General features: G+C 56.3%; 1 protein-coding gene across 2 annotated transcripts in view; it reads left to right on the top strand.

The window, feature by feature from the left end:
• LOC115638776 (GRAM domain-containing protein 2B-like) overlaps positions 1–19,908 on the top strand; it is a 48,713-nt gene that overhangs the window by 15,222 nt on the left and 13,583 nt on the right. Inside the window, exons 3-4 of one of the 2 annotated variants that reach the window (XM_030540758.1) lie at positions 752–1,093; positions 19,475–19,612. In XM_030540758.1, coding sequence (XP_030396618.1) covers positions 1,041–1,093; positions 19,475–19,612 — 191 coding nt within the window. In that variant the 5' untranslated portion in view covers positions 752–1,040. Of the gene's footprint in view, positions 1–751; positions 1,094–16,990; positions 17,146–19,474; positions 19,613–19,908 lie in introns of those variants that run through there. The other variant, XM_030540760.1, reaches the window with a different exon arrangement.

Here is a 19,908-nt window from a genome sequence, read left to right as displayed (position 1 = left end):
GGTAACCGCCCCCCTACACCCCTCCAGGCACATGGTAACCATGGGTAACCGTAGGTGTTGCTGCTGTGGTTACAGCGTATGGAGGAGTCAGGAGGAAGCGGGAGAAGGGAGGACAAGCCAAGTAACCTGGCACCTCCCGGATGGGGATCTCAAAGCACTTCCCAGACATCCACTAAGCCTCACGCCGTGAGGAGGAAGCAAAGTATCAGCCCCACCGGAGAAACTGAGGCACAGAGCAGGGCAGTGACTCAGCTGAGGTCACCCAGTGAGGTACTAGCCCAATTCCTGCCCCCTCCTGCCCTGCTCCTTCCCATTCCCAAGACCCCTCTGCTACTGCTCCTGCCCCCTGCTGGCTGGAATCTGAGTGACTCAGCTGTGTGTCATAGGCCCAACTCTGCCAGCAGAGATTCTCCTTTCAATCCCTGCTTTTGTGCACAGGGACGCTGGGTTCTGGCCCCAGCATGGCTGTGGGGTTCTGGGTGTGCACCAGAGTGACGTGTGTGCAGTGCCAGGTGGCTGTGCCTTCAGCCCAGCACCGAGGGCAGTCACAGCTCAGTTCAGGAATGTCCGGGATGGAAGGGCCGTCGGAAGCTTTTGTGGGGCGTAAGCTGCCAGCTGGCTGTGGCGTGTGCTGGCGTGTGCCATGCGTGTTTGTGCACGGCTGTGGGCGAGGGGAGGCAGGAATATAAAGCTGAGCTCAGAGCCGGCAGCGGTGCAGAGGCAGCCTTGCCATGCTTGGATTTCCTTGAAGGAGGAAAACACCTGCTGGCCGGTCGCCGGGGAAACCGTCACGAGGGAGAGTCCGGAGTCGCTGCGGCTAGGAGCGAGCAGCCCATGGTGCGCCAGGGCTGCTCAGCGTCCACATCAGCGCCAGCTTCCTGGGGCACGTCTCCCGGGCCGGCTCAGTCCCAGCAGGCAGCGAATCTGAGCTTTGAACTCTCCTCTGCCTGCCCAGCTGATAAAGCAGCGGCTGGGAGAGCGTGGCGGAGTTGCAGACGGACAGGCAGGAGCACGGCCGGGGGACCAGGACACCGTGGCCGATGGAGCCCCGGCTCGGCGGAGTGGACACTGCCCTGGGCGAGGCAGCAAAGCCGTAAGTGGATTTCTCCTTCCAGGCGTTCAGGAGAGGGCTCTCCACGGGGCCCCAGGGCTAAGGCGACCAGGGACAGGCCTGATATTTGGGGCATTTTCTTTTATAGGTGCCTATTACCCCCCACCCCCTCCCGATTGTTCACACTTGCTGTCTGGTCACTCTACCTAAGGCTGGTCCCAGCTCTTCCGACAGCCTGCCCCATGGGACACCCCCACTCCACCCCCCCGGCCCTGAGGAGCAGCTCTGGGAGGGGGGCTGCAGTGTCTCCGTGTGCCCAGACACCCACATGCTGGCACTGCTAGCGTACGGGCACACGGCAGCCGGGCTCTGAACTGCCAACTGGAGGTGCCAGGCTCTGAACTGCCAACCAGAGGTGCCGGGCTCAGCCCTGGCATGAATTAAGCATTGCATGGCGGGGCGCTGGGACAGCGTTTGCAGTGGGGGAGCTGGATGCCACTGAACAAACCTGTGTCTGATGAAAAGCAGTTGTTTGGATGCTGTCACCTGTAGTTCCAGCGCCTCTGCACACATGTGTGGAGAGAGATCTTGGTCCAGTCTGTCCTCTCCAGGCTAAACTAATCCAGACTCGGGGCCGTGCCCTGGGGATTCCTCTGGGTGTGTGTCCGGGTTCAATTCCTGTCTTGGCTACAGACTTCCTAGGTAACCTTGGGCAAATCTCTGACATGCTCCATGCCCACATTTCCTCCTGTGGGGGTGCTCGCCAGGCCAGGCCCCTGCCTGGGAAGGCTGTACCATGAAATCTGCTAACAGCTGTAAAGCACTTTGGAGCCCCTGGGGCGGCAGGGCCGGGGTGTGTGGCCTGGAGAATTTGTCTTGCTCTCAGGGCCTGCAGCGCGTTCCTGCAGCAGATTTGATCCAGGGGACAGTGTCAGCTGGCATGGCTGTGGCTGCCTGGCTCTGCAGCAAGTGGGGGTGTCGGGGGGAGTGTAGGGAGAAAGGGGGGTGCATGGTTCGGGGGGGCAGGGTGCGAGTGGGGCTGTGGTTTGTGGGAGGGAGTGTCTGAGAGGTGGAGTGTGGCGTGTGCTGGGGGGCAGGACTGTGCACTGGGTGTGTCCCTGGGCTATGCACGTCCCTCACATGTGCCTGGGCGCTGCCCCCCTCTGTGTGCCGGGGCTGTGGGATGCAGAGGCATTTTGGGCACAGGCTGCTAAGCAGTAACACACCCAGCACAGCTCTCTCCGCCCCAGACATACAGCAGTGTCTGCCTGCCCCACCCGCCTTGCCCCAGGCATCACTCCATTATGCCAGGGGTGTCCAGCCGGCTGCAGCACGTGCAGTGGCCAGAGCCAGGAGGGGAGGGCACCAGACAGGCCAGTCAGTCCCTTCTGGCAGCAGGGCAGCCTGGGCTGGGCATTGCTGTAAGCCCAGCGCTTGCCAGCATCAAAGGGCCTGACCTGGCACGTGGAGATCAGCGAGCCGGTTGGAGTAGGGACCCTGGTGTCCTAGAGACGTCGCTTGTGCCTGGATCACGCCTGCTCGGTCCTGGGCTTTGCTGTGGGTGAGGCCTGGGACCTGGGCCTGTTCCCAGCCCTGCCACATGCTGCCGGGATGATGCCCCCACCCTGTCCCTCAGTTTCCCCATCTGTAAAGGAGGGAGACTGATATCTCCACCCCTGGGCACGCTGTAGGGCTGCAGCCATTGACAAGTATCAGGGGCCCACTGCTGGAAAGGATGGTGTGTGTGCAAAGGAAAATCACTGCACTTACACAGCCCTGTCCGCTGTGTGATTTGCACTGGGGCAGGAGTATCGTCTCCCTGTATCCCAGTTGGGGAAACTGAGGCATGGAAAAGGGTGTGACTTGCCCAGGGTCACCCACTGAGTCTGCGATGGAGCTGGAAATAGAACCCAGGAGTCCTGGCCCCACTCCCTTGCTCTAGGCACTAGACTGTAGAGTTTGGGGTCACACAAGGAAAAGTGCTACATGTAAGGACTCCCTTGCTGAGCCGTCCCACTTTCGACCGCGTCCCCCCGGACAAGGAAACAGCTGCCAGGTAACCCTCAGAAAGGCCAGGGGGATTCAGGATTCAGGCCAGGGGACATCTAGCCTGGCACCCTGCCTTGGGCAGTGGCCAGCATACCCCAGGACAAGCACAGCTCCCCGTCCCCAGGAAAGGAACTGGCCACCACTGCCATGGCCAAGGGCAGATACTTTGTCAGCATCTAGGTCTGCACATCCTCTTGGTGAGCAGCAAAACTCCCAGCAGAAGCTTGGCAACTAAACGACCCTGATGTCAGACACGCTCTTCCCCCCCTCCACTGGGGGATGGGGTTTCTCAGCTGCTCCCCCCAATCCACAAGTGCAGTTACCCAGGCAGGGTATCCAGGCCCCCAGAACATGCTGATGGGCCTTGCCCTGAGCACACTCCCAGCAGGAAACTGCATTTTCTGGAGCCTTTCTAGATAATCGCCTGCCCCTGCTGGGCAAATCTTTATCTCGGAGGGGCCGGAGAGTTCGGGAGCAAGATGCAAACCACCATAAAAGCTCAAGGCTGGGGAAAGAGAAACAACCTTGCAGCAAACGTGGGTGACCCCATGGAGGCGGCTTGTTTTTCTTTTCCCTTGAACGCTGAGAGAAGTCGGACGTTTTGTCGGGCGTGAGACTGGCAGGTGAATTCTGAATCACAGCTCAGCCCCAGCCCTGTGCCGTCCTTTCACCTCCCAGCCCCGCCATCATGGCAGGTTCCTACCCTGCCGCGGTGATGAACCTACATCCATAGACACACTCCCCGCTATGTGCAAGCTGAAGAACTGGCTGCTGTGCGTAGCAGGGCCCAGCCACTAGAAAGCAGCATCAGGCAGCCACAAAGCTCGAGAAGGGGTCTCTGTCAGGCTGCAGTAGGCCCAAAGGCTGGGCTGAGAGTGCTGAGCTAGAGAGCCCCTGGCTGGTCTGGATGCTCCCTGGGCTCTATTCTCGGCTCTGCCACTGGCCTGCAGGGTGGCTTTAAGGAGGGCATTTTGTCTCTCTGTGCCTCAGTTTCCCCTCTTGTACAATGCGGATAATGATCCTGACCTCCTCTGTGACGTGCGTACAGATCGACTGGGGTCAGTAATATTCATCCATCCGGAATTCCCAGCTGTGGGCTGTGTTAGTGAATTGTCCAGTGGAAGCCAGCCAAACCCCGGCGCCAAAGACTATCCGCCGAACCCCAATTAAGAAGAGATTCTTTCTCGGTGGCTCTCTCGCCCTGCAGTGTCATGGCATTGAGCACTATTATTCTTCATTATTTAACATGAATGTTGCAGTGACGTCTAAAAGCCGCAGCCAGGCGGAGCCCCATTGTGCTGGATGCTGTACAAATATAACAAAGGACAGTCGGGTTTCATGGGCCATGGGCTGGGTAATACCAGGAAAAGACTCCATGTCTGTAAAACTAAAGGGGCTCTTTCTAAGGAGGACCATGTACAGAGGAGTTGGAGCTGCAGCAGACATTCCAGCCCTGTGCACCCAGACTGACTCCAGGGTGCCTCCTGCAAACTCCTCTTCCTCCAATTTCCATGCTGGTTGCTAGAAGCCCCTACCCCAAAAAACTCACTCCAGAAAACGAGAGGCCAGAGGTGGATAAGAGAGGTGGGGTGAGACGCGGAAGATGGGGTGATAGATAATGAAAGGGGATAATTCCTAGCCAGTCAGTAGAGAGATCCCAGCTCTCCCTGCATAGCTATCCTCACGCTGAGCTTCCCCCTCCACGTTACTGTGACGAACTAGGAAAGTTCTTAATGTTTTCTCTGAGTACTGTGTTGGTGCCTCAGGCCATGTCTACATCTAAAATTTTGCAGCGCTGGTAGTTACAGCTGTATTAGTACAGCTGTATAGGGCCAGCGCTGCAGAGTGGCCACACTTACAGCAACCAGCGCTGCAAGTGGTGTTAGATGTGGCCACACTGCAGCGCTGTTGGGCGGCTTCAAGGGGGGGTTCGGGGAACGGGAGAGCAAACCGGGAAAGGAGACCAGCTTCGCCGCGGTTTGCTCTCGCGTTCCCCGAACCCCCCTGCAAACCGCAGGGAAGGAGACCAGCTTGCTCGGGGTTCGGGGAACGAGAGAGCAAACCGGGAAAGGAGACCCGCTTCGCCGCGGTTTGCTCTCGCGTTCCCGAACCCCCTGCAAACCGCAGGGAAGGAGACCTGCTTGCTCGGGGAACGGGAGAGCAAACCGCGGCGAAGCTGGTCTCCTTTCCCGGTTTGCTCTCGCGTTCCCGGAGCCACCCAGCAAACCGCAGGGAAGGAGACCTGCTTGCTCGGGGCTCCGGGAACTAGAGAGCAAACCGGGAAAGGAGACCAGCTTCGCCGCGGTTTGCTCTCGCGTTCCCGGAGCCACCCTGCAAACCGCAGGGAAGGAGACCTGCTTGCTCGGGGGTTCCGGGAACGAGAGAGCAAACCGGGAAAGGAGACCAGCTTCCCCGCGGTTTGCTCTCGCGTTCCCGGAGCCACCCAGCAAACCGCAGGGAAGGAGACCTGCTTGCTCGGGGGTTCGGGAACGAGAGAGCAAACCGGGAAAGGAGACCAGCTTCCCCGCGGTTTGCTCTCGCGTTCCCGGAGCCACCCAGCAAACCGCAGGGAAGGAGACCTGCTTGCTCGGGGAACGGGAGAGCAAACCGCGGCGAAGCTGGTCTCCTTCCCCGCGGTTTGCTCTCGCGTTCCCGGAGCCACCCAGCAAACCGCAGGGAAGGAGACCTGCTTGCTCGGGGCTCCGGGAACTAGAGAGCAAACCGGGAAAGGAGACCCGCTTCGCCGCGGTTTGCTCTCGCGTTCCCGAACCCCCTGCAAACCGCAGGGAAGGAGACCTGCTTGCTCGGGGAACGGGAGAGCAAACCGCGGCGAAGCTGGTCTCCTTTCCCGGTTTGCTCTCTCGTTCCCCGAACCGCCGAGCAAGCGGTTCTCCTTCCCTGCGGTTTGCAGGGTGGCTCCGGGAACGAGAGAGCAAACCGCGGCAAAGCTGGTCTCCTTTCCCGGTTTGCTCTCTCGTTCCCGGAACCCCGAGCAAGCAGGTAAGGAGAACCGCTTGCTCGGCGGTTCGGGGAACGAGAGAGCAAACCGGGAAAGGAGACCAGCTTCGCCGCGGTTTGCTCTCTCGTTCCCGGAACCCCGAGCAAGCAGGTCTCCTTCCCTGCGGTTTGCAGGGTGGCTCCGGGAACGCGAGAGCAAACCGCGGCAAAGCTGGTCTCCTTTCCCGGTTTGCTCTCTCGTTCCCCGAACCGCCGAGCAAGCGGTTCTCCTTACCTGCTTGCTCGGGGTTCCGGGAACGAGAGAGCAAACCGCGGCAAAGCTGGTCTCCTTTCCCGGTTTGCTCTCTCGTTCCCCGAACCGCCGAGCAAGCGGTTCTCCTTACCTGCTTGCTCGGTGTTCCGGGATCGAGAGAGCAAACCGGGAAAGGAAATCAGCTTGATTACCAGAGGCTTCCTCCTTCCACGGAGGTCAAGAAAAGCGCTGGTAAGTGTCTACATTGGATTACCAGCGCTGGTTCACCAGCGCTGGATCCTCTACACCCGAGACAAAACGGCAGTACGGCCAGCGCTGCAAACAGGGAGTTGCAGAGCTGGTGATGCCCTGCAGATGTGTACACCTTCAAAGTTGCAGCGCTGTAACTCCCTCACCAGCGCTGCAACTTTCTGATGTAGACAAGCCCTCAGTGTCCCCATGGCAGTTCTTAAGTATCTGACAGAGCAAGGGGCCAGTGCACCTAAATGCCCGACACTCTGTCTCCTAGCAACTGATGGCCTGGGCCCCTCCTCTGCAAAGGTGCCAGATGAAGGTGTTGGAGACAAAGGGATCAGGTGACCTCCTGGCCCGGGAAAGGGGCTGAGGAGAGAGGAGGGGCTGGGAGGGGTTGTTAGTCTGGAGCTGGCTGGGGTCAAGGGTGGAGGGCAGACCTAGGGGTCTGGCTCACTGCCCCCCAGAATGGACCCAGCCGAGGGGTCCGGTTCGCTGTATCTACAAGCTCTGTTTTAAACCCTGTTCCTGTCATCGAATAAACCTCTGTGTTACTGGCTGGCTGAGAGTCACGTCTGACTGCAAAGTGGGGGTGCAGGACCCTGTGGCTTCCCCAGGACCCCGCTGGGGTGGACTCGCTGTGGGAAGCGCACGGAGGGGCAGAGGATGCTGAATGCTCCAAGGAGAGACCCAGGAGGTGAAGCCGTGTGAGCTTCTTGCCCTGAACAAGTCTGCTCCAAGGGAGAGGAGGCTCCCCAAAGTCCTGCCTGGCTTGATGGGGAGCAGTTCCAGAGCATCGCCCAGTGACTCCGTGACAACTGGTGGCAGCGGCGGGACGTACTGCACCCCGTGAATGGCGCTGCTTGCAGTAAGTGACTGGGGAGCAGTAAAACAAAGGAGAGATAACGAGGACCAGGCGTGCTGAGGGCTCAAAGTGGGACGGTTTCAGGGGGCGGTTAACCTCTGGGAGTGTGTGACCAGCGAGAAGGACTGTTGGAGTAACGGGGTCCCCCTGAGGACTGCAGCGAGCAGTCTCAGGGGCGGAGGAGCTTGCCGCTCGACCCTGGGAGAGAGAAGGATTTTGCAGTAGCAGGGTTCCCCCGGGGGATTGCAGGAGCAGTCCCAGGGCGGAGGAGTCTGCAGCTCGACCCTGGCAAAGAGGTGGTGATCACGAGAAGGGCTGGCACACCCGGGGTTCTTCCTGGAAACCGTGGGGGAGCCAAGAGCACACAGGCCTGTGAGTCCAGAGCCACTTGGGAATGGTGAAGTGATGGCCTATCACCATCTCCTTGAGAAGGACATTGTGATCCTGTGCACAAAGAGAGGGTTACGCATGGGGAAATTCACCAAGGCACAGTTAATCGTGCAGCTGGAGGAGAAGCACCGCTCTGAGGAGCAGATTCCTGGCCCAGATGGGGCTACAAGAGGATCTGAGAGCAGCTGGAGCATCAGCCAGGCATCCCCGGGAGTCTGGTCCCCAATCAGACGAGGGTCTTCACGATTGGGTTCCCCATCAGGAGATTGGAGATGGATGGGATGGGAGCAGAGCCCGAGAGAGCGAGAGGACCGTGAGAGAAAGCAAGAGCCCGAGGAAAAGCTGCAGGAGAAGCAGCAGCAGCGTGGACTGGTGATGGTGGAGCAGAGAGACATAGGGGGCTGCCCAGGGGTCACTGGGGAAACACACCTGCAGGGGCGAGACCCTGGGACAGAGAGAACTGTGGTGGTGCAGCCCCAGATGCTGAGGGACTGTGGGACCTGGGTGAAGTTCCCTGGGGTGAAGCCCCTCACCCTGCCTATGGCCCAGATCCCTGTGCAGACCCAGGAGGGGTCGGGCTGGCTGGTAGTTGGGGTTCTCCAGGATATCGTCTGGGAGGCCCTGTTGGGGGGTGACTGTCTCCCCATGGGACAGGATCCAAGCCCCGCTCCTGTAACGGCCGAGGGTTTGAATTCAAATCCAGGGAACCAATTGGCTAGGATGGAAATGGTCAGTGAAAATGCAAATAACCTGGCTGGCAGGGGGGAGAGGCTGCTGGGCTCAGGATACCTGCCTACCTGTAACCAGCCCCCTGGGGCTGAGTGGGAGGGAGAGATGCTCCCCGCCCCCCTGCACACCGGAGAGGGGGCTCACACTGGCTCTGATGCTGGGACCAGAGCAGAGAGCTCGCTGCCTGGCCCCACTGGGACAGCAAGGGCAGCGCTGAGCACGGGGGGAGCTGAGATCCCAGCTGAGTGGGGGGACACCCGGGCAGGGCAGGTCAGCTGCCAAACAGGTTTGCCTGGTCCAGACGTGCTGCTGGGAAGTGATTACACAGCAGGGAGGGAGCTACCAGGGACAGGGCTCAGGGGGGCTGTGACCCCAGGCCCAGCCAGCGAGAGGGAGCAGGTCCCACTCCCTGCCCCAGCAGCTGGATCCCAGACCAAGCTGCAGAAGGATCCCTCCTTGGAGAAGCTGAGGGAACTTGCTGGCCACAGCGCTGCAACCCCCCTTGGGGAAGGCTGCAGGGACAGAGTCCTGCAGGAGGAGGGATTCCTGTACCGGGAATGGGCTCCCCAAGGGGAAGTAGAACTGGGGGGAATCGGGAGGCAGCTGGTGGTACCCCAGGAATCCACAGGGTTCTTCCCTTTCGAGCTGCTGGATGGGAGGAGAGTGAGGGGACCCCTGGACCTGAAGAGGGAGGATTGGATGGAGAAGGGGGAAGACCCCCTGGGGGATCTCTTCCCTGAGGTGGGAGACAATCTCCCCATCAGGTGTTCCCCGTTCAAAGTCACTGGGAAAGCAGCCCAGAACCTGGAGAGAGAGGTCAGGGACATGCTGGCTTTAGATGGGATCCAGCCATTTTACAGCCCATGGAGCACACCCGTGGGGCTGATCCCCAAGCGAGACAGGATGATCTGGTTTTATGGGGGCTATCAGAAGCTTAAAGCCATCACAGTGTCCGATGCCGACCCCATGCCTAGGCCTGGGGAGATTCTAGACAAGCTGAGAGGGATGGAGAACTTGGCCCTGGCAGACACTGATAACATGTGCATCTTTAGCCAGACCTGGGAGGAACAGGTGTCCCAGGTGAAGAGGGGGCTGGGCTGCCTCAAGGAGGTGGGACTGACGGTAAAAGCTGGAGAGTGTAAGGGGGGACGGCAGAGGTGTTGTGTCTGGGCCACAAATTGGGAAGCGGCTGCCCACGCCCAAAGCTGGCAAGGCCAAGATGGGGGCTCTTAACCAAGGGAGCCTGAATCACAGACCTGAGTGCTGGGAAAAGACTCAATCCCAGCTTGAAGCCCAGGGGTACTGGGGTGACAAAGGGTGTGGGCTGCATAAACCTTCCCACATGCGGCCTGCAAGTGCCATCAAGCACACCCGACCTAAGGGAGGGCGTAAGACTGGACTGTCCTGGTGTAACTCACACCAAGGGGTGGGAGAGATGCTGGGGCATCCATGGGAACCTTGGTGGGTTCGAACTTCCCCAGGTCACTGGCTGGAGTGACCTCGCTCAGTTCGGTCTCGAAGGGGGGAGAGATGTGACGAACTAGGAAAGTTCTTAATGTTTTCTCTGAATACTGTGTTGGTGCCTCAGTGTCCCCATGGCAGTTCTTAAGTATCTGACAGAGCAAGGGGCCAGTGCACCTAAATGCCCGACACTCTGTCTCCTAGCAACTGATGGCCTGGGCCCCTCCTCTGCAAAGGTGCCAGATGAAGGTGTTGGAGACAAAGGGATCAGGTGACCTCCTGGCCCGGGAAAGGGGCTGAGGAGAGAGGAGGGCTGGGAGGGGTTGTTAGTCTGGAGCTGGCTGGGGTCAAGGGTGGAGGGCAGACCTGGGGGTCTGGGTCACTGCCCCCCAGAATGGACCCAGCCGAGGGGTCCGGTTCGCTGTATCTACGAGCTCTGTTTTAAACCCTGTTCCTGTCATCGAATAAACCTCTGTGTTACTGGCTGGCTGAGAGTCACGTCTGACTGCAAAGTGGGGGTGCAGGACCCTGTGGCTTCCCCAGGACCCCGCTGGGGTGGACTCGCTGTGGGAAGCGCACGGAGGAGCAGAGGATGCTGAATGCTCCAAGGAGAGACCCAGGAGGTGAAGCCGTGTGAGCTTCTTGCCCTGAACAAGTCTGCTCCAAGGGAGAGGAGGCTCCCCAAAGTCCTGCCTGGCTTGATGGGGAGCAGTTCCAGAGCATCGCCCAGTGACTCCGTGACAGTTACCAAGGAGGGGAGTTTTGAGGAGGGCTGTGCAGGACAAGGTGGTGGCTTTGTGGGAGCTGTTCCCACGTGAGTTCGCAGGGGAAGCATGAGGGTGGGTTGGCAATAGGTGGATCTGTAGGGCGGGGGTACGCTGGGGAGGGCTTTGTGTGTACGGACAAGGAGCCTTTGAGCAATGCAGCACCTCACACACCAGCTGCTTCACCACCCCTGAGCTGGGCAGCCGTGGATCTGGCCTGCGCTTTCCTGGGGATGGCAGCCTCGCCTGCCCAAGTCTCCCACAGGGTCTCCCTGCCCGCCCCCACCCATGCATGGCAAAGCCTCCCCTGCAAAACCCAAAGAGCTGCCGCAATCCCTTCCAGCACTGCCAATAACATCCTCCTGCCAGGGGCCCGCCGGGGCTTCTGCTTTGCTGCTTAACGCTGTCTGCCTGCTGGTGACCTAACCCTCCTGTGGCCTGTCTGCCGTGTAGATTGCAAGCCCCCTGGGGCTGGGACCTCAAAGCTATTTAGGCACCTAATTCCCACTGATTCCAATAGGAAGTGGGCATCTCAATACCTCTGAGGACCTGGGCTTGTCTGCTTCCTTACATCTGTACGGCAACTGGCGCAGTGGGACCTTCTCCTTGGCTGGGGCCAACAATAAATAACCATGGTACAGGCTGGCCAGCATGGGCCCAAACCAGCCCCTCCTGGTCCCATTAGAGCTCTGCTGGAAGCCAGGAGGTGAGCGCGAGGCCTGGAGCGAGTGCAAGTTGTTCTCCTCTCTTGTCAGCAAGCTACGATTTAAAAACCCACAGCCCAGCTCCGCCGTGCGTCCCACTCATACCACCAGAAATAGAAGCTCCCCAGGGAAGGCAGGAGTCCAAATAGACGCTGATGTCAGGACAGGGACATGACGCACAGAGAATGGACCTGAATTCACCTCCTACCCAGCAGAGGCTAGAAAAGCGAAAGCGTTCTGAGTGCAAATGAACTGTCATTGCTGACTTGACGTGTGTAAAATACAAGGGGTATATTTAGCTGCTTGCCAGACATTGTTCCTGCTGTGACATCGAGCTGTGGTGACTATAGAAACAGCTCTGAATCAGCTCTATATGGCCACAGCTTTCCTACCATATATATGGCTCTCCCCACACTGGAATGTGGCCATCTCTGGGGTGGAACAGAGCAGTGCAGCTGGAATTCCAGCCACGGCTGCTTCCCCTGCATGAAGGATTTAACATCACTGCCCCGGTGCCTTCTCCACCAGTCCTATGCTACAGTCTGTCAGACAGTGACACTGATTTCCACAAATCAGGTTAGCCCCCCTTCCTGTGGGTGCGGGGCTGCATACCTCGGGCTCTGAAGGTGCTAATCAGCCTTGGCACCGTTGGCCATCCTCATCTTTGTCCAGTGCATGAGGTGCACACAATAACTGGCATAGGCTGCCTTCTCCCAGGGAGCCCATACAGTGGGTGGCATCTAATCAGTTACACCAGTGTGAATCCAGAGTCACTTCACTTGACTTCAGTGGAGTGACTCTGAATTTATGCCTGTGTCAATGAGAGCAGAATCTGGCCTGCTGGTTTGGTTGGGGGGTGAATGTTATCACTATAGCCAATCGTGTGGACACAGTAATACCAGAAGAAAGGTTTCTGTTACTGGGATAGCTGATTCCCCTTCTCTTGTACTGGTGTGTGTCCACATTAGGGTGTTGTATCGCTTTAACTATACCACTATGGGGAGCTATTTAACTCAGTGGTTTGAGCACTGGCCTACTAAACCCAAGGTTGTGAGCTCAGTCCTTGAGGGATCCATTTGGGGATTGGTCCTGCTTTGAGCAGGGGGTTGGACTAGATGATCTCCTGAGGTCCCTTCCAACCCTAATAATCTATGATTTTTAACTATACCACTACAGCCCCAGAGAGCCTACGTTCGTGTGTAAACAAGGCTACGGCAGGTTAGGATGAGGCTGTCTCTCAGCCTAGTGGGCCAGAGTCAGCGTCAGGCTAGCAGGCTGGCATGATTCTGCAGGGAAAGCCCTGTGCACCCCTGTTCCCACAGGAACTGTCCAGCTCCCCGTAGGTTGCCAACCCTCCAGGATGTCCGGGAGTCTCCAGGAATGAAGGCTTATTCTTTAATTATAGATGATGTCGTGTGATGACTCCTCCAGGAATACGTCCAAACAAAACTGAAAATCCTAGCTCCCTGGGAAAGCAACATCTGCTCTGTAGGAGACACCCCCGGGAAATGCCGCCCCCTTGGCCCCAGAGTCCCTCTCACAAGTGCTATGGGGCATGGCGTTGGGGAACAGTGAGGCCTTTCTTTGCTGTGTTGGGGCCAGTCCAGACTTTCCCACCACACCTGTGGTTCGACCAGCACTTGGGGGTTCGACTCTGTGTGACGGGAGTTCCCTTTCCCCGGGAAAGAGCTATTTTCACAGGCAAACCCCCAAATGCTGCCATGGTGCCTCGGTTGCTATTATCCTCTATGGGCTGGGCTCCCGAACTGGACTTCATCTCCCAGGATGCCCTGCCTCCCTGCTCCAGAGAAAATGACATTTATTTTCATTTCCACCAACATTTTCGAAGGGAAATCCCCCTGTTTCCCAGCAGCACGGCTGTGCCCGGCCCTGTTAAACCCCAGGGGTGCTCCCTGCAGAGCATGGCCGTCACATTCTCTCAGGGGCACTGCAGCACTGGAGCGGAGATGCAGATGTGCCACTTTTGATGGTCCCCTTGGTGGAGGGGATAACGCTTGGTGGTTTGAGCATTGGCCTGATAAACCCAGAGATGTGAGTTCAATCCTTGAGGGGGGCCATTTAGGGATCTGGGGCAAAAATCAGTACTTGGTCCTGCTAGTGAAGGCAGGGGGCTGGACTCAATGACCTTCCAGTTCTAGGAGCTAGGTATATCTCCAATTATTGTTTTCTTTTCAGAGGGGAGGGATAGCTCAGTGGTTTGAGCATTGGCCTGCTAAATCCAGGGTTGTCAGCTCAATCCTTGAGGGGGCAATTTAGGGAACTGGGGTAAAAATCTGTCTGGGGATTGGTCCTGCTTTGAGCAGGAGGTTGGTAGATGTCTTCTGAGGTCCCTTCCACTCTAATCTTCCAAGATAAAGCCACCACAGACAGAGAGTGCACATTTTGCTGGAAAAACACAGTGCTCCCATAGAATCAATAATGCTCCAATGCCCTTTGCCATCTGTAAGGCTCTCGAACTGCTCTTTGGAGACAGGAATGAGTTAAGTATCACAGAGGGAATCCCCATCAGGAAGAAACCCAAGGGGCAGTGAAGCAGTGGCAAAGAACCCAGGAGTCCTGCCTCCCAAGCCCCTCTCCCCCATGTCCAGAGCTGTCAGTCCAGCAGGACTGGGCTATCCCTGCTGACCAAAGGATGTTGGTCAATAGGAGCAGGTTCAGAGAAAAGCCACAGGAATGATCAAAGGATTCAAATATCTTCCACTGTTGCAGGCAGTGTAGTCATAGCTGTGTCGGCTGCAGGATATTGGAGGTCACAGCTTTTATTGGACCAGTATATGGCTTATTACAACAACCCCCCCTCCTTTTTGTCCTATGGCTACAGGGGTGTTTACAGGCCACTTCACCTCGAGCGGGCCCTTGAAACATGTGTTAACTCCTTATGCTAAACAATCCGTATTTAGCTGGGCCAGTACGTTTCCCAGCCCTGAAGAAGAGCTCTGTGTAACACTGCAAGCTTGGCTCTCTCACCAACACAAGCTATCACCTCACCCACCTTGCCTCTCTAATCGAAAGGACTGGCAAACCTGCTTTATGGTTACAGACTCAAGGAGAGCAATCAAGCTTAACAAGGAGAAGGTTAAGGGGTGACTTGTTTACAGTCTGGGGAGCACATATTTAATAATGGAGGCTTCAGTCTAGGCGGGAAAGGGCTAACACGGGTCATTGGCTAGAAGCTGAAGCTAGACAAATTCAGACTGGAAAGAAAGCGTAAATTTTTGACAATGAGGGCAATTAACTACTGTGACGTTATTGATATGAACTGGGACCATATAGAACATGGTTTGCAACCAAGGTCCTGTAGTGGCACCAATTCTATGTAAAGGGGGTCATATAAGGTGTCTAAGACCAAGTTATGGGTTACTGGTTATGATTATGCTGTCTGTATGTCTGTATCATTATGTAGTTGAAGTTATAAGTATGGGCTGTATACCGTCTGTATTTCAAATTGGTGCTGCAGTTCTGGGAAACACCCCAGATAAGTTGGTGTTAGCTCTGCTTAGCCTGCTTGATGGCCCATTAAGGACCATCAGCTACACAATTAACCCATTGAGAGGAGGCAGATACGCCTTGTGACTCAGCAAAGTATGCAGGGACTTGCCCATGTGACTCCAAACTCCATTTTGCTGTAATTTTCCACAGTAAGAACAAAGAAGTGTTCTTACACCTGGAAGTGCCTATATAAGGCTGATGCCTCATCTCCATTTTGTCTTCAGTCCTGCTTCTTACCTTTGGAGGGACTTTGCTACAAACTGAAGTGCTACACAAGGGACTGATGACCCATCCCAGTGGGGGATGTTCTCCAGAAACTTGATTTGAACCTGCAGTTTACTCCATCACTGCCACAAGCCTAAACTAAGAACTTTGCCATCACTGTATGTAATTGATTCCATTTAACCAATTCTAGCTCTCATCTCTATCTTTTTCCTTTATGAATAAACCTTTAGATTTTAGATTCTAAAGGATTGGCAACACCATGATTTGTGGGTAAGATCTGATGTGTATATTGACCTGGGTCTGGGGCTTGGTCCTTTGGGATCGAGAGAACCTTTTTCTTTTACTGGGGTGTTGGTTTTCATAACCATTCATCCCCAGGACGGGTGGGACTGGTGGTGACACTGGGAGACTGGAGTGTCTAAGGAAATTGCTTGTGTGACTTGTGATTAGCCAGTGGGGTGAAACTGAAGTGCTTTTTGTCTGGCTGGTTTGGTTTGCCTTAGAGGTGGAAAAACCCCAGCCTCGGGCTGTGACTGCCCTGTTTAAGCCATTGGCCCTGAATTGGCACTCTCAGTTGGGTCCTGCCAGAACCGCATGGTCACAACTACCGGCACAATTGACCGAAGGTTTTGGTGCATTCTCCATCCCTGGCCGTTTTTGAATCGAGCTCGGATGTTTTTCTAAGCAATCTACATCGAGGCAGTTCTCTGGCCCATGTCATGGGGGAGGGCAGGCTAGAGAGTCACAGTGGTGCATTTTGGCATTGGAATCTGTTAATAATCTGCCCAGGAGAAGGAGCTGAGACCTCACAGGATGAAGCTTTATCATGTGGAGGGTCTGGGGGTGGGAGGGACGCAGAGCCTTGGTCAACATTTTTTCCACTAAAGACTTTTTCATTGAAAAATTCCCTTTGGGGGCCCATGACCCCCAAAATAGATGTTTTTCAGAATAGCACCACAGAATAAATATTTCCTAATTATTTTTGATCGACAATGTTACCTATGGTTCCAGTTTTTGAAATGAGACATTTAAAATATTTATTTTTCAAAATAAAACTTGTGTTTCTGGGGGAAACAAAACAAAACAAAAAAAATCTTGCCCTAAAATAATAACAAAAGTCTTCAAAAAAATCTTATTTTGAAAATAGATCAGTGGTGAAAACATGTTGATTTAAAATGTCTGATCATTCTGGAAAAACAACAATATTCTTTGGAAATATTGTTCAGGTAAATCAGAACTGCCAAGTCCAGATGTTCAAAAATCATGAGACTGGCTTAAAAATTGACTTTTAAAGAACTAGGTTTTTTACTTGCTTTCAAGCCATTAGGGATTAACTTTCCAGTGTTTCTCTGCAACCACAAGGGCTAAAAATGACTGTTCCTTTTTTTATTACAAGCTGTGATTCTCTCATATTCACATGACTCCAGGAGCTGGGGCTTCAACCAAAACAACAGTTATGGCCAGACTTGCAGGGCTGGCAACACTGCACCCACATGCTGTAGCCCTGGGCTGGAGAGTGTTTGAGTCAGTGGCTGCTCAATAAAGGCACACCTGGTCTCTGTTTTCAGAGCAGGATCTGCTTGGGCAGAGACTGGGAAGTGAGATCAACACTCAAGCGAGAGGAATGTGCTGGTGGCAAATAAGCCACGTGCTTGCAGTAAGTGTGTTCATTCTCTGGGTCCGGCCCTTTAAGGAAATGGTATTTGGGAGCAACGCCTCCCTACATACTCGGCTGGGCTGGTCCCAGCAAGCTGGGCCAGCTGTGTACAAGACATCCCTTCCCAGCCAGCTGGGAGGAGGCTGCAGGCTGTGAGGGGCAGGGACTGGAGAAGCATCAGCGCCAGGCAGAGGAGCGTGTGAGGCAGACAGGCTGGAGCGCAGCAGGGATCCGGAGCCCAGCAGAGCGAGTGGGAAGCCAGGGTGGGACGCGACCCCTTGGCTGCCTCACTGATGAGGTACAGGGCACGTGTTGGCTCCGGTGGGCTCTGACCTCAGCCAGGGTAGGGGTGCTTTGGCCCACGTGCAGGATCTGTACAGGGGGTGAGAAGGGGGTACTGGGAGCCCAAGGGCACAGCTCTGAGCCCCCCACTCTGCAGCTCAGGCTCGTCTCCTGTTCTTCCACCCCCCCCCCCCCCAATTCCCAGTCAGCAGCAGAGACTGAAAACCCCTTTGCTGTCAGGATCGCACAGAGGGCTTGTTGGCGATGGAGGAAGCTAAGCCATAGGCAGCCGGGCTGTACGGCAAAGCAGTGTCGTGGCTGGGACTCAAACACAGGAGTCCTCTCCCCCATGCCACCCTGTTCGCTCTAACCACTAGGTAACTTTTCCTCCCAGAGCTGGCAATCTAGGGACCCCGTCTCCAAGTCTGCTAATTAACAGGCCGCCCTGCCAGAGCTGGGAACAGAACCCAGGAGTCCTGGCTCACCGTCCTCTGCTCTTACCCACAAAATCCCACTCTGTCCAAAGAGGCTGTGCTAACACACAGCTATAAATACTCTGCCAGCAGGGCCTTTCATTATGGTTAGGAGGAGAGTTCAGTCTGGGATGGGAAACCGGCAGCTCTGTTTCTTTTCCTGTTTGACCGACACCAGGATGTTTCTATCAGGCCCCAGGTGCTTTAGAGGAAGTTGCAGGAGTCCCTGCAGTGATGGGATAACTTTCCCCCAGGGGAAGTTCCCTCCTGACCCCCATGATTCAAGGTCCAGTCATGCCATGCCCTGAAGCATGAGGGTTTATCTCCCTTCTTTTGCCTTAGGAAGCAAAAATCAAAAGCTCCATAATCTAGCCCATACTGAGCACCCTCCTGTCCATTGCTCTGGGTCAGGGCTTTAGAATCTGCCTGGGTGCTGTTACCATCTGACATGCAGGATATTACACAGATTGAAACTGAGCTTGCACTGTATCAACACAGCATTATTAACTTCCAGCTAATTACAGCCAAACCTCGTTAATTCCCCTAATGGGAGGGATGCTTGGTGCGAGTGATTAAATGTTGTGAGTTAGCAAGTAAATGAATAAACTCCTTTTAAAAAAAAATAACAGAAAGGCAGAAAAAATGGACTTTGTGTTTTTGTTCTGCCAGCTGGCAGTGTGATCACCGCTGACACTAACTGGTGCTGTGCTGGGGGGGATGGACTCTGCTGACGCAGTGTGGTTGGGCTGATAGGGAAGTGGCGTCCATGTCAGGACACCTGGGTTCTACTCCCAGCTCTGCCATTGGCCTGCTGGGTCACCATCTCTCTCTGTGCATCAGTTTCCCCATCTGTAAGATGGGGATAATGATACTGCTCTCCTATGTAAAGCACTTGGGGGTCTGCTGATGGGACATGCTCTGTGAGATCTCACAACAGCCTCCCTCTGCGGAGAAGCAGGAGATGGAGGAGCCCGTAGGGCTTGTGTGCGGATTGTGGTGGGGCAGGGTGAGGTTTGGCTGGGCCCAGGTGTGCAGCAGCAGTACTGGGATTGTGGCTGTTTGACGCTGCCCTCTTGGCTGTGGGATTTACACGCAGCTTGTCAGCCCTTTTGCTGGGTTCCCCTCGCCCCTCTGCTGTGTCTGTGAATCCGGCTTTTCAGCAGGGGTGTGCCTCGCCTCGCCCTGCCCCCAGGGCCGTCTGATCGGCCTGTCTGGGAACAAAGGGGGGGGGCATCAGAAATGGCTGCGTACTGCACCTGGCTATGGATAGGCCTTGCCACGGTTCATGGCAGGACAGGTACGAGTCCTAGAGGAGGTGCAGCTGGGTACTGGATAGCGGGTACCCACCCCCCAGTGAAGCCCCACAAGCTGGCTGCTCTGTGAAGAGAGCCCTGCCCCCTCCCCATTAAGATCAGCAACAGGGTCCTGACTCTAAAGACCCCCCAGGCCCAGGGGATGGGGGTGGGGGGCAGAGAGAGCAGGGAGCCCGAGGGCATCACCCAGCTGTGATGGGTGCCTTGCGCACCGATGCCCCACATGTCCCTGGAGTTTCTCCATGGCCTGGGGTAGCTCCACCGCTGCCCGTTGGGGAAAACAGCTTGTATATCGGAGTAGAGTGGGCAGGGGCAGCCATTGGACGCGTGTGACAGCAGGGACCCCGGGAATGATGGCAGGGGGTGGGCAGTCTGCACTGACGCCCCTTGCACAGGGTGCTCTGCGCTCACATGGTAGCTGCCAGCCGGGGCACTAGGTGAGCAGGAAAATGAAATCCCCCCCCCCCGCTCCCCTCCCCCTTGGGGAGGTGGGGGGGGAAGAAAGGAGGTTCCTCGCTGGAGGGGCCTGTCACCCCACCCTGCTCTCTGCCCTCCCCAGCTGCCTGGCTGACCCTGCCGCCAGCTCCGGGAAACTCAAGAAGAGCAAGAAGAAGATGCTGGAGCCGAAGAAGTGGCAGAGCCTGGAGGAGACGGGGAGCGATGCCCCCCAGCCAAGGAGGCACCCCAGCCTCTCCAGGTGAGGCCCTGTCCCTCCCCCAGGGACTTTCCCCAAGAACAAGCCCCTCCCCCAATTCTCTTCTCAGGCCCCTCCCACCTGAGCCCAGGCCAGCTACACTGCCCTGGAAAGCCACAAAGTCACAATTCCCCCCGCCCCCCAGACCCTCCTCAGCACCTCCCCATGCTGCCAGGGCTGCCAAATTTCTAACCGCACAAAACCGAACACTCCAGTCCCGCCCCTTCCCTGAGGCTCCGCCCCTTCCTTGCCCCCCACTCACTACATTCCCCTCCCTTGGCTCACTCTCCCCCACCCTC

This window comes from Gopherus evgoodei, chromosome 22 (genome assembly GCF_007399415.2).
Source record: "Gopherus evgoodei ecotype Sinaloan lineage chromosome 22, rGopEvg1_v1.p, whole genome shotgun sequence".
NCBI lineage: Eukaryota > Metazoa > Chordata > Testudines > Testudinidae > Gopherus > Gopherus evgoodei.
Note: the sequence above shows the minus strand (reverse complement) of the source record. Positions and strands in the feature narration are given on the sequence as shown.